Source organism: Panonychus citri, unplaced genomic scaffold (genome assembly GCF_014898815.1).
Source record: "Panonychus citri isolate SS breed McGregor unplaced genomic scaffold, ASM1489881v1 Contig00142, whole genome shotgun sequence".
Classification (NCBI taxonomy): domain Eukaryota; kingdom Metazoa; phylum Arthropoda; class Arachnida; order Trombidiformes; family Tetranychidae; genus Panonychus; species Panonychus citri.
Genome location: NW_026515547.1, coordinates 748,842 through 764,524, shown reverse-complemented (window position 1 = coordinate 764,524; position 15,683 = coordinate 748,842). Strand labels below are relative to the sequence as shown.

The window sequence follows — 15,683 nt, the reverse complement described above, 5'->3', positions numbered from 1 at the left end:
TGAAGAAGCACAAGGACCTCGTGCCTCTACAAGCTCAAGTGCAATTGATCCGTTTTGGTCTAATGAAGAATTAGATTATACAAGTCATGATGTTACATCAAGTCAATCAACTTCGTCTCAAAAGAGTAATAAAGATGATCCCGTTAAAACATCAAGTCCAATGGAAGTGGAAAAACAACCAGAGTGGGGATCATGGGACGAATACGCTGTCGCAGCTAAAGTTGGAACACCAACAGTTGATTGGGACTCAGTTTTGAACGCCGAAGGAGGACCTTCTTCAGCTTCAAAACCAATCTCATTCGAGATAAATGAAGAAACAATCGCTGGAGATACTGTCATCAAAGGAAGACCAAAAATAGTTAGAACCATCGACGATATTAGAAAAGATAAGAGTTTAACATCTAAACAAAAGAAAGCAATGATTAAAAGAAGAAAGCAATGGGAAAAAGAGAAAGAAGCGAACATCGAAAGAAAACAAGATAAGAAGAGAAGGCAAAAGCGTCTTGACTGGTTAGCTTCCAAAAGCAATCCAAATGAAATTTTCAAACTTGAAACATGTATCCATCAAAATAGAATTGTTGAAACAATTAAGGTTTTAAACAATGAGAAATTGAAAGTGTGCGGTTTAGACATTGAGAAATCCGATGTCATGACTATTGTTGGAAAAAGAAGTTTACCGATTTGGATTGGTATTGTGGATCATAATGGCAATCAACTATTTAATGACATCGTTCGCTACCCAAAAGATTCAATTAAACCTGGTTCAATTTTCCATGGAGTCACATTCGAACTGACTCGAGGTGCTGATATTTGGGCAAATGTTAAACGAAAAGTTATCGCTATCCTGAAAGAGCAGGACATCATTTGTGTCGCTGGTGGTGCAAATGACTTTGTTTCAATGGGATTCAGTGATAATGATTGGGAATTAATCAGACACAAAATCAGAGATGTCAATATCTATTACCGTTGTGTTATAAACGCACCAATGATTGCTCTCAAATACATTATCTTCTGTTTGTTTGGAAAAGTTATTCAAGACGCCGAACATTCCCCTATTGTCGATGCTGGTTATACGATGTGGTCTTATCTAATTGATCGTGAAGAGTTCGAACGAGCTCATCAAGAATCTATTCATTGTATCACCCCAATGTATGACGGATCTTACCATCAAGTAGACTATGGCTACAACCGTCAAATGTCTGAATGGATAAGACGAATAATGGATCGAATTGATGATTGGCCGTTTAATATTCGAAAGAAACCGATTGGAAAACCCGCTCCGTCTTTCGATGAGGATAGATTTTGCGATGGAACTGAAAATTTACGCGCTCCATTTACCGAAATAGATCCAAGGATATTCGACAAATTTAAGGTTAAAAGAGTCCAATTGAAACGTTGATTTCGCGGCATTTGGAACCAGCCAATTCCGACACCCAAGATGTCAAAATTTTCTGGTTCGCTCGATTTGACACCCGAAAGCAACGTCGAGTAGGGGGCTCTGTAAGGGGATTACATATAAATGACGCAACCTTAATTACTCTCCCCCTTTATCTAATCTACATCACGTGATACATTAACCATTTACCAATACCCTAGAGATTAAATGTTGTATATAAAAGCCCAATTCAAATCTAAGAAGAACACATAGAGTTAAGAAGTCAATGTTAAATCAGTTTAATTGTTAATCTCTCCTTACCCTTCCTTTACCCTTACCCTCAGTTCTGTTTAAATCTCACAAAGTTCCAAGTCTAAATATTCAAAAGTGCTATCAAAAATAAAAAGAGTTTCATTCAAATCAAATCAGTCTTTCTCGGAGATCCCTTGGTAAGGTTTGTCTACGACAAAAATACTCACAATCATGATCATCATCAATTTCTCTCTTTCATTGAATTGATCAAAAATAGCTCGAAATCAGAAAGTTACCCTTCTTCTCATCATTCAACTCCCACTTCCTATTTCATCATCATTATCGTATCTCATCCTCTTCTTATCGTAATTTAATTATTTAACTATCATTTTCATTCTGCTGATGATACAATTAACGTAAAGGTTTATATTTAGTTTGATTAACTTTCTAATTGGAACAAAGTTGTTTCTGTGTTTTCAACTAATCGATTATCATTATTTTCAATTGAATTTTAATTTGATTATCCAATTAAATTAAGATTCATACCAGTCAATTGATTAATGGTTTTCCGTGGTTGATCATTCAAATTGATTGTCAATTATTCATAATCAACAGTTAAAATACAATCAAAATTGAAACATAATCAATGTTAATTGTAAATTGTTATACGATTTAAGTGATCATTATTTCAACTGTCAAGATAATCATCAAATTGATTAGCGATTCATTCACTGTTTCGTTAATCATTTAAAGGTCAAATTGATAATCAACAAATGGTAATGATCATGATCATCACAATTTAACATCATAAATAAATGTAGTCATTAAAATGGATTAACGGATTATCTTAATACACATGAGAAAATAAACTCTTTTTTTTTCTTTATCAAATTAAACTAAATTGTTACTAATTGTTAATATCAACTTGGGGCACATAAGATTAATATTAACCTTTAATCCACTATTTGATTAGGATGAATAATTTAAGATTGATTTCTTCCTAATCATGACAATTAAAACGCGATCAAATGATTATTTAATTGTGGTCTTCTTAATAAGGAAATGATAATATCAATACAATAATTAAAAATTGGCTCAAAATTATGATAATTGTTGATTATTTGTCTTGATTTGATTTACTATTAAAACCACACCTTTTTGATTAGTAAAAATGAAATTGATTCATTTAAACTAATCATCAAGTTGGTTAACCATTTAATCCGGAAGCTGATTAACATTTGATTTAATTTAATTTACTTTTCCTTTCGTATTACCCAATTAACTTAACCTCAGGTAAATCATCATAGTTAATACAGAAATGAGATGAAATCATAATTAGACAGATAATCATACAAATCATTCAGCAGCAATTAGTAAATTGTTTGATTGCTAATTGTTCCCGGAACATTGATTTAAATGCAAAAATCAATAACAACATCAATTAATAAAATGAAAAGAAAAACTAATTGAAATAATTTAATTTTGATTGATTGATTTTTTTTTCTGTGTACTAATTAACGGTAATTTTGAGAGTTTGATTGTGAACAATCAAAATTAATCATTACAAATTTGAGTAAATTTAACTATCGATCACAAATTTATTTATGTTGGCACAATTTAATTCCTAAATTGTGATAATAATAACTGGAAATTTAATTCGTGAGATCCAATTGATTGTTGTTTAGAACCTTAATCATAATATTAAATTAATACTCTCAATTTTGTTTTTACGATCTCATAACAATCAACAAACAATTTAATAATAACACAGGATTAAAGGTCAATAATAATAATGATCAAGTTGATTGTTATGGATTAAATTGATAAGGTGAATGATTAATAAGATGATTAAAATTGTTGATAATAATAAAGGTTGAATTTCAATCAAATGAAAATTTTATCATGAGAAATTCAATTAAACCGTAGATATTGATTGTTAATCACAATTTAAACCGGATTTAAATTTCAGCTTTCTCTTGGTATTCACTAATTATGATGTTTTAATTTCCGATCGTTAATCATTTCCATCATCATCATTATCTAAATGGTAACAATTTAAATTACGGATTCAATGTTTACTTTTTCATTTTGATCTCAATTAAATCACTTTTATTTAATTTAATTACAGTTAATGGTTATTGGTTAATTATTATATAACTCATTTGTTTCTATTACAATTAAATCAATTAATCTATTTTTGATCATCATTTACTTTACCCAATTAACTAATGGGATTGATTAAATTAAACCATTAATTGTGATTCCTGTTACCAATCAACTAATCACAACAACAAGAAAAAACTTTTTTTCACAATTTACTTCATAATTGATAATTAACCAATCACAATTAACAAATTTAAATTTGATTGATAGACATCGTTAATTGTACTGATCAATTATTGAGATCATTTCAATTGTTGATCAAATTAAAGTGAAATTTAATCAAATTAGATTAAAATTTTTCTCTCTATTAATTTTTCCATACCCAGTGTGACAATCGACCAGTTGATTAACTGATTGTTGATGATGTAAATATATAATTAAATTAAATTCTCACCAATTTAGCAATACTGACAATTAACACTATTTTTTTCTCTATTCATAAAGTACAATTTAATTAGATTAATTTGATTGTCGTAAAAAAGGAAAAGTTTTACTTCATTTCTTTCTCATTGTCATTGTATTACTTTCATTTTCCCATCATTAATCAATAAGAAAACCTGATTGTTTCCAACGAACCTTTTTAATTAACAATTTAGCTATGATTAACTAATTTTGATTTGATTTTTTCATCTCTCATTAGACTGTGGTATCAATCAATTCAAATGTAAATCGGGACAATGTATAGCCATTGATAGAGCTCATAATGGATTCAAGGATTGTTCTGATGGTTCAGATGAAGATTGTCCTGAAAATCAGCATAAGTGTTTATGTGGTTTACCTGTTTGTCTTGATAAATCACGAGTCAATGACGGTAAGAAGGACTGTATTGATGGGTCAGATGAGGGTCATGCTGACACAAATTTATGTCGATATGATACTTCAGGTAAGTCCAATTGAATGACCTTTTGTAATGGTCAATAGTTTTAATTTGTTTTCCTTTTTCCTCTTCTTTTCATTTCCTATCTATTTTGCTGTTGTACCACCAATAGAATTGACAATTGATGAAGTGGCCAAAAATGGTGATAAACTTAAAGCACCAAAACTAGTCTCAAGCGTATTACCTGATTATCATGAGGGTAGTTCATCAATTAACCCTGAGAATCAGTTAATTAACGTATCAACAACAACAACAACATCAATTCCATTGGTAACTCCCTCATTCTCATCAATTTTATCTTCACCTGCAATCGTCTCACCAACCGCTACAACTGAAGATATTTTCGTCGAGGTGACCGGTACTTTTGTCCCTTACGAGCAACTTCGACCTTTTCGACCTGCTGTAGCTTCTTCCGTTATTGCCTTACCTCAATATTCATCCATAGTGCCAACTGGAAGTAGATCAGTTATCGAGATAACGGGAACTTTTCTATCTGGTTCACCTGAAAAAGGTCAACAAGAACCACCATCATCATCAATGATATCAGCGACTTCAGTTAAACCTCTAGCACGGACTTCAATAGTATCGGCGTCAACTGAAGTACCCTCAGTGGACACCACCAAGAGTGAAACAACAACAAATTTACCCACGACCCTGAATCCATTTAATAGCAATTCGAAACGTTTCTTGGTAACTGTAAGTCGAGCTCCGGTCTCCAAGAGTAACAATAAGGTTAAATTGTTTACCGGTTTCATCTCAATCAATGGAACCAAATACAATCTTCTTACGGTCAACAATGGAACTGATAATGATGAGGTGACCATCACAATCAACGATTTTCACACGATCAACGGTAAATCGTTGCTCACTGGTGATCGTCGGGTTAAGACGGGCGAGGTTGCTGTTAATCTTAATCATATTGGATTATCACTGAATTTACCTGTTTCTTTCAATGAAATGACTTCATCGCATGATTTATTATTTGGAAACGCTGTTACCAGTAATCAAGTTAATTACAGAATAATTTTGATTAGTGATGCTAATAAAGTTAAATTTGAAAATACACCAGGATCAACTGGACTTGAATTGAATCATGATAAACTACGTCCATCAGATTTAATTGTTGATGGATCAGATACCGTTAAAGATGAATTAGTTGATCTAATTAAATTGTCTGTTAATGTCCACTCTTCCCATGAATCATTGCCCAAAAATGTAATGGTCAAGAGTACTTTGATTGAAGATAATGACGAAATGGAAACTGGTAAATTATTATCAAATAAGATTAAACCTTTATCTGGTCAATCTGGATTAGGATTTAATAGGAAATTAGTTGAGCCAAAGGAACAATTTGTCGCTTATGGATTAGAAAATATTGATTCACGATCAACCGGAAGATTTTTAGATAATGGTGCCAATAAACTGGGTTCTGGTTCACCGATTTCATCGGTTACCCCAAGTTACATCAATACACCAACACGAAGAGTAACCGATAATTTCAATGAACTTTCAGCTGATTCCGAGATAGCTGATACAATTAAATATCAGTCAACACCTTCACTTGACAGTATTGGGCTGATTAGTAAATCAGTTCCAGTTTATGAAAGACCATCGTCACGAGTAAAAGTTAACAATCAAGAACAGGCCATCAAATCAACATCACCCAGTATCATGGGTACTACAACAATCTTTGGATTCATTGATTTTACCACCACAATCAATGGTTCCTTGGTGGTTTTCACACCCAATACAAAATCACCAATTTCACCTAAAAATGATAAAAGGAAATGGAAATCAACTTCTACTTCTGGATTACAAATTCAACCTACTCCATCCTCAGGTTCAGCCTCAGGTTTCCCGTCAATGATAACGACATCAGCACCTTATTCAAGTGTAGTATTACCTGTTGCCAGTTCAATCAATATTCGAGATAATTTGAAACTTCGATCACGATCCAAATTACGACCTAAAATTGAACCAACCTCAAGTCAACCTTTATCGGCCTTCACTGAACCACCAAGTGACCAATTGACCAATAAATTTAATAAATTTGGTAAACATGAATCAATCAATTTTAATCCGATTGTTTCATCCAAAGAGGTTAAATTGAGCTCTTCATACTCTGAGTTTGGTTTACCCAGTTTAACTTATCAATTGGCTAATCGTCAATCATCAACAACAATTAACTCACAAATTAAACCAACAAGTACACTACCAACTGGTTTACTATCTTCATTCACAGGTACAATCTCAGGTAATCAAAGTTTGACCGAATGGACAACCCTGGTAATCGGGACATTTATCAAAGGCACTTATGCTCACATTCTGGAAAGTAAATCACGAATTTATCCCAAACAAGAATCAACCCAAGATCAAATTCAATCAAGTAAACCTTTGATTCTATTCCCATCATCTTCATCTTCCAACCAAATGTCATCAATTCAACCACCAGCTCGATTATCACCTAAACAAGATTTAATTAAACCTTCACATCAAATTACAATCACGAGTGGATTCATTTTACCAACAGCAGCGAGTGCATTGGATTCAAGTTCATCAACGGTAACTTCCAGTAAAGATCAATCGTCAAGCTCAATTAAATCATCACCTTTACCCTCGTCATCATTACCAATTGAACTTTCATCTTCAATAATTGAACCTGAAACCATTTCAACCTCATCACAATCTTCAATTGAACCAACCAAGAGCCTTGAAGAAACACTGAAACCTTCATCGTCAGAATACTCGTCACCATCGTCTACAACAGTACTAACCTTTACACCAATTCGAGCCCATGTAACAACTTACACATATTATACAACTTATTTCAAGGATGGATCAATGCTGGTCTCATCTCACAAAGAAGTTGTAACAAATACTCAATCAGCAGTCCAATCAACACCTTCATTATCATCTTCGTCGTCCACTTTAGCACAACCATTATCATCATCATCACCATCATCATCAGCTTCAACTTCTTCTGCCATGGTAACACCAAGTTCAAAGGTTATCCTACCAGTAACCTTTTACACGACATACACTTATTACACAACCCACTTTAATGGAGGTTCACCAACAATCAAAAGTCGCGAAGAGACAATTACCCGAGTATCAACACCAGGAGAAAATGAATCAACCCAATTGATAAATCCAACATCTTCACCTGTAGATTCAATTATTCAATCGACACCATCAAATCAAATTAAACCAACTGAATCTCTATCAATTGTATCTCCTTCATTTTCCTCAATTGAACCTTCAATCAACTTAATTTCTCGTAAACCAACGGCTCCTGTTCGTACTTATTACACAACGTACACTTATTTTACCACTTACCTTCGAGGTGGATCCAAATCAATTGCCTCACGGTTCGAGACGATCACGAATGTAGCTTCAGGTGAAAACGAAATTGACAAAACCTCATCACCAGGTAATCAAATATCACCAACAGCAATTGTAAAACCCGCAATTGGATTAACACGATTCACAACTTACACTTTTTATACAACTTACGTTAAATCGGGTTCGACTGTTGTCTCTACGAGTAAAAAGACAATAACCAATGTGGCCACAGTACCTAAAGAGACCACACGACCAACAGGAGCTATAAGACAGTCCATTAAACCAAGTAAATCAGCTCGAACTGAACTGATCACCTTTACCTATTTTACCACAAAATATAATCAAGGTAAACCTACAGTGTCAAGTCGCTTTGAAACCATTTCAAGTGTAATCAACGAACCGGCATTTGGTCAAAGATCATCTATTAAGCCCTCATTGACCTTATCCTCGGTGGTACCGTTATCAACATCATCTTATGATAGTAATAATTTACTTTCACCTTCAGTTACATTTGATCAACCCTTTGCTACAGAAACACCTCCTCTCATTGATTCATCTTTCAACTTTAACGGTAAATCGTCATCATCATTGATTCAGAATGATGCCAATTTGTTATCATCTTCAAAAACACCAGAACTTCCCATGGTACCCGAAATTAAAGATATGACCTCACTTGACCTTAATAGCCTTTTAGCTGGACTAAAGGTTCCGATAACTCGATATACGACTTATACATATTTCACCACATTAGGCCAAGGTGTTTCTCGATCAACGGTAACTCGAACTCAAGTTGTCTCAAATGTAGTAACCGATACAATTAAATTGAGTCTACCTTCATCATCGTCATCATCTGTACTTTCATCATCATTGTCATCAGTTTCCTCTTCCGCTCCAACTAATCAATCTGTATACACTTTGAATAGACGGGCTCCCGTTCTAGATGAACTGGAGGCTGCATCTGATGAGAATCGACCTCAACATGCTCACGATAGACCAGTTACCTTTTACACTACCACAACTCATTATACTACGATATTATTACCCACCGGTGGATCGACCATTTTGAGTAACATTGATGTAAGAGCGAGTGTCACCCGATTGGCCAGTGATCAGATACTTCCAACTCGAGAAACTGAACCATTATCATCGTCAGTTGATTCAGAACCATTTGCAAGTTCAATCGATTCGCGATCAAGACCAATTCCTGGAAATGATCAGATTGAGACAACACTTTCAACTTCAATTTCTCCACCGTCACGATACGATTATGGTACCAACCAGGTCGAAGTTGTTAGTACCGTTAACATTCATAAAACACGAGAAACTGATCCACTTTTAACCTACGAAACAACATTAACCTATTTTACAACATTTTTCGATGGATCTCGACCAAGTCGAACTGAAACCCGACGAGAAACTGTCACTGAGATTAGACGAAACAGTTTGATTAATCCAAGTAGTACACGAAAACCTACAGTAATCAGACGAACCCGATTACGAGGCGGAGCTCGCGACATTTTACCAGATCCAAGAGATGGGTCACATTTAACTCGAAAACCAGTAGTTGTTATAACCAAAAAGCCAATAGAACCAACCGTTACCTTGGCTGAAAGGCCGTTTGCCTCTGTCGATCCTAACCACCATCACCATGGACACTTAGATGCTCACCATGTCAGCGGCGGGCCAATAATCGCACCCTCTCCGATCACCTACTTCACAACTCATACATACTTTACAACTGAACTAGTTGGTGGTTTTCCTGTTGTTCGTAGTCGTGAACAAGTTTTTTCAACCATAATTAAAGACAGAATCTTACCGACTCGTGGTGGATTCGGCTTGAGACCAACAATCTCATTCCGTGCTAAAAGATCACTCAACGATGGTGATGATTTAATAATGGAAGAATCAAATTTAGATCCAATGGCTTTTGAACTTCCAGGAGGAGATATTGTATCAAAATTTAGTGATTCCGATAAATCAGAATTTTCCGAAGGAATAGTTGAAACTGAGGACGAATTAAGAAATGCCAATAATGATGAAACGATAACCGTCTCATCATCCTCTTCATCTTCATCAAATGAAACAAAATCAACAAAAGAAATGGGTACGTACAATTTGTCTATTAAAAAATCATTCGATTCCACTTTCAATGACTTATCCTCCTTAGAATCAATTTCTGCTTATGCTTTAGCGTCCGCAGCGTTTTCGCAGTCACAACCATCATCCTCCTCGTCGCTCGTTATGTCTCCATCTTCCGTCTCTGTGCTTATTTCTCCTTCCTCATCCTCGGTTTCCCTGGACTCAATGGGTTCTCCTTCCAATCCTCAACCTCAACCTCAACCGGTGGGCATTATATCCTCCCAAATCTCTTCCGTTATCAATGATGGTATTACTACCCTCTTCACTACCCAAATCTATGGTACCTACATTGGAACCATTTATGCTCATCTTGCGAAAACCCAAACCTCCCAGTTATCACCTTCACCATCATCATCACCTCAAGTAAATCCATCGACCAGTTTACCCACTGGTTTGATATCAGAATCGGTTCGTAGTGAGATTCATTTGGGTACAACAACTTTGTATAAAACTCAAGTTCATGGTACATTTATCAATGGTGTTTATGCTCATTTTGGTCAGGTAACATCAACATTGATTGATTCTCATTCACCGTCGACTGTTGAACTGACCCAATCCCCAATTTCCGTATTAACTTCAACTGAGATTAATTCTGATAAGACAACTATTCATACATCAGAAATTTATCAAACTATGATTTCGGGTTTTAGTGCACAATTTACCAGAACAACTTCGAGTATTGTTCCAGAATCAAGTACAGTTAATACTCAATTGGTAAGTCCTTCGGTAAGCTCAACATCAACACGACCTTTCCTCGTTTTTCCAAGTCGTAAGCATAGAGGTTCAAATGCAATAAACGCCAATGGTTTTGGTTCTGATGTTTCATCGGCTTCAATTGTCATTCAAACAGTTACCAAAACAGTTACTGCGACACCAGTAACTGAATCAATTCCTAAATCGGCGATTGTTGAATTAGGTCTAGGTGAAGATCGAGACTTGGCAACCTCTGATGATGTGCAAGGTGATTCAAATTCGGGTAAGAATTCAATTGTTAATGATGACGAACTCAAAGAGACGGAATATTTTGACGATAATCGAGAGAGTGGTTCAGAAAAGGTTGAAGTTGATCACAGGGGTGGATATGATCCAGAGGCTCATGAAGATGTTCACCATGAGGATGCAGTTGAACATCCAACCCGAAGAATAGGTCGACGACTTAGACCAACTCGAGAGGGAAGTCGTTATTATGATTATGAAGGTCCACCAGCAGATCAGCCATCGGTACCAAGTACCAATGATGAAACGTCTTATGGTTCATCTCAAAATTCCAGATTCAATTTGAACAACGATGGTAGGTATTCAGGTTATGCTGACCCATATTCATCTCAACCCCTTCAACCAGCTCCATTACCAGTTCAACCTGTTGCCCCACCAGTAGCACCAGCAGCTCCACAAGCTCGTTACAAAGGTGTTTTCGGTCAACGTGTTGGGTCATCAGGAAGATCATCATCACCAGTTTCTCCACCATTATCATCGCCATCTTTTGATTACGATTCATATTCACTTTCTGCGCCGATTTCACAGCCTCAACCACAACCACAATCGCCCCCACAACCACAGCCTCAACCTGCCCTGATACCACATTCTCGAGGTCGTTTTGCTGCTGATTCTATCAGTACTAATCGACAAGCAAGTCAATCACCAGCACCTCGCGCTGTTGAAGTATTACAACCTTTTCAAAATGTCCACGAATCTCTATCTGATCGAGTGTATCCTTCAAACCCTCCACCTTCAACAACAAATCGACGAACATCAAGTAGATCAACATCTTCAACATCGTCCTCATCTCAGTCAGGCCGCCGTCGTTCATCATCAAGTTCATCTCGATCTAATGAAGATCCAAGTTTTACTGCAGCTACTCCTCGTCCAACAATAGCTGAACGTCCTTTAGTCTCACGATATCAAAGTCCAAAACGTCAACAAGCTCAACAATCGCAACCACAATCTAATGGCCGTTCAAATCGAGGTCGACCCTCATCTCGAGGATCAGCCTTTAATGTACAAAACGAGCCAGTAGCTGCTCGTGTTCAAGTTGATCCTCCAGTTGAAGATCCAATTATCGAAGAAGAGGTTTACATCGAACCTTCACCACAGCCTCGTGGACGTAATCACTTTTCCGTCTCACCTCGAGTTCGTTCATCGGGAAAAACTCGTCGAATCATATTAAACAATAATCCAGAGCCAAGTCGACCTCCACCCGTCGCAGTACCAGTAATAAATGCATCTCCTAGTCCATCATTATATTATCCACCATCTCTATTAGCTTCATCTTCAGAATCCTCACCACCCTTACCCACTCCGGATGTACAGAAAACACCGATAACAATAACCTCACTTGTCTCTGTCATCAAAACCTTGCCCATTCGTCATGGTTTCCTAACATCCTATGCAACAATTACAACGACAGCATTTAACAGATCAGTAATTAATCCCAATGAATATCAATTACGCCTTAATCCAACCAATACAATAGAAACACTGACAATCTACAGTTCATCGACAATTGAACCAACCAAAGTTCGTGAAACCCTAATCACCACAACCACTTTACTTGAGGTTAAATTAGTTCCAATACGAATTGGATTCTCAACTCGAACCGATACTCTAACTGATACCCAAGTATTGACAACCTTTACCACCTCTGATCGAACCATACATCCAACCGTTCACCATGCTTACCCTTTTCCCGGTTTAGGTAATGATCCTAATGCAGTGGCCGCTGGCGGAAATGCATTCTTACCCTCCGGTGGAATACCTTATTTGCATGGAGGTATTATCGGTGGAGGTAACGGTGCACAGATAACTTTTAGTCAGGTCACTGCAACAATCACCGGAATCACAACTCTTTCCTCAACCAGAGTAGTTTCCTTAACACTTCATGGTAAAACCCTTTTATCCACCCTAACCCTAACCTCAACCCTTGCAACTACCTCAGTGACAACCTCACTGGTCCCAATTCCGTTAGCACCATCAATACCCCAACTAATTACCTCTCAACCACCAATGGTTACAACCTCCCTAACCATTCAACTTACCGGTGATTCGGGTGATGTTACCGAACTGATTACCGTCCTAACAATACCAGGACAAATTTTCAATACCAAAGTTAAACGTTCAGCTCCATCAATTGAATCAACACCCGTCAACTTTAATCAAATGTTCCCAATTGAAAAAACTTTAGCTCCTTCAATGTTTTCAGTGTAAATCAAACAACGTTAATTGTTTTAATTCAATCAACAATTTTCCTCTAAATAACCTAACTGTGTCCATCTTACACCTTTACCTGCCTGCTTTACTTTTGCATGTTAATTTTATTGCCTTCTAATTGTAATTTAATTGCCTGTCTTTGTGTTAATATCTTCGAGGTGGAAAAAGAAATCATTTGTTCATATGTACAGAAAAAGGGAGTGGTAACCTCGGTGCATTTATGTTGATTTGCTATTGTTATTTGTTGACATTTTCCCTTTAATTTTTTGTTTCTACCCCAAAAAAAACAATATGTAATTGATATTCAAATCTACTTTTACCTGTCGTAATTGCAAGCGCTTATATAAATACCCAAACAATCAACATCAACATACAATCAATGCCCTTGATCAAATCAAATAATCATCGTTTTCTGGCCAATGCCTCCTTAATGGTCCAATTCATACAATTACCTTTTATAAATGGTCAATTTCCTTATTCATTGATAAATAATTTTTCTCATTTTCTCTTTTTCTCTTCACTCACTCTCTTGCTGATTAATATTATTATTTAATTATCTTCAATTGAAGGTGTAAAAAACATTTCTCATCATTAATCATCTTCATCATCATCTTAAGGGAAAAGTAATTACCAAAAAAGAAAAGGATTAATAAGATAATATATAAGTTAATTAACTAATCAACTATTGGAAACAATTCTAAGCTACTGTTACTTTTTTTTCATACTCATCTGGATGCCAATTGGATAAATCATCATCACGATTAATATATTTCCCATTTCTCTTTAATCCATTAATCTAATCGTACTCTTTATTGTTTTTCCCTTGATTGTTAATGATTAATAAATTGTATTGATACAAATAAAAAGAAAAAAATCATCAACAGCTAATCAACCATAAAGAAATGATTGTTACCTTGAGAAAGTAACGGATTCCAATTTAATGGATTATAATTCATCATCATCATGATTATATTATTATCATCATCATATTCACCACTTTCATCACAATAATAATCATCATCACCATCACCCGCCATGATCATCACCTTGATTTTTTTGTTCATTTCCTTTTTTCCCAACTAATTGTGATGAAGAAAACGAAACATGATCAATATAAACACAGAAAATCACCCATAGAGAAAGCAAAGCCATTGGAATCAACTGAATTCCTAATTATCGTTGAAAATTTTTCTTCTTCATCATCATCATATTAATTTGCCATAATAATAACTGTCACCTTTCCTCCTTTATCATTTAATTGCGACAATCATCATCACGATGATTTGATTATTATTACTAATCAAATGGTAATACAATAAATGAGCATTTTCTTACCTTTCCCTTACCTAAAAGTCCGAGACAATCAATAAATTGTTTTATAAATAACAACTCTAATTACTTGAATAAATATCATCACAATTAAATATTAGCCTTACAATTTATTAAATTCATTTCTCTAATATTAAAACTATTACATAGTCCAGCGATTAACTGATCATGTTAGACCAAAACAATCCAGTCCAATCAAATTGTAATTTACGAGACAATTTAAAAGCAATTTAACAATTAAATTAAGTATTTACACACATGTCATTTACACAAATGATCACAATTCATTAATCATCAGTAAACTTAATTAAATCCAATGCCATTTAAATCAAATAGAGAATGAAAAAAAAAGTTCAATCCAACTATTTACTATTCATAGTAAATGTTGTATTTAAAATAGTAAATTGTTGTTGATTAAATGTTTCTCGTAGTTTATTTCACTTTAATCAACAATCAGCATGGTAAATATCAATTAATAAATTTTCTTTTGTCACAATTAAGTGTTTCTATCAACAACACCAACAATTTGGATGACAATGGTTAACAAACAATCAGGTAAAAATAACTTAATTTCTCAATTAATCAACAATTAAACTTACATGTATATGTATTAATACATTTGAGTTGATTGAAGTGAAATTTGTTTCCAATTAAAGTGTAATAAGAAAAACAAATCAACATAAACAGTGAAATACAATTAACAATAAATGAGTCAATATAAATTAAACTTTAATGGTTAATTGTAAATCAATAATACAATACAAGTATATGGAGGTAATTAAGTTGTCTTTTAATCAATTGGTAAACATTATTTTCCCATCAAAATGATTATCATTTAAAAAAATGTATGATAATCACATTGGATTAACAATCATATGTGAATTATGTTACCAAATGAACAGAAAAAATCAACTAATCATGATTTAATACGATAACAATAGTAATAATAACATAGGAAATTGCATATTGACGTGATTCAGCAAATTGTTGTCAAGAATG

The 15,683-nt window shown here is 34.8% G+C and overlaps 1 protein-coding gene across 2 annotated transcripts in view; it reads left to right on the top strand.

The window, feature by feature from the left end:
* The window catches only part of LOC128395881 (mucin-5AC-like), a 39,139-nt gene extending 24,395 nt beyond the window's left edge, over window positions 1-14,744 (top strand). The window contains exons 2-4 of one of the 2 annotated variants that reach the window (XM_053356356.1): window positions 4,431-4,673; window positions 4,780-10,113; window positions 10,177-14,744. In XM_053356356.1, coding sequence (XP_053212331.1) covers window positions 4,431-4,673; window positions 4,780-10,113; window positions 10,177-13,352 — 8,753 coding nt within the window. In that variant the 3' untranslated portion in view covers window positions 13,353-14,744. The remainder of the gene's footprint in view (window positions 1-4,430; window positions 4,674-4,779; window positions 10,114-10,176) is intronic. The other variant, XM_053356357.1, reaches the window with a different exon arrangement.
* The last annotated feature ends 939 nt before the right edge of the window (window positions 14,745-15,683 follow it).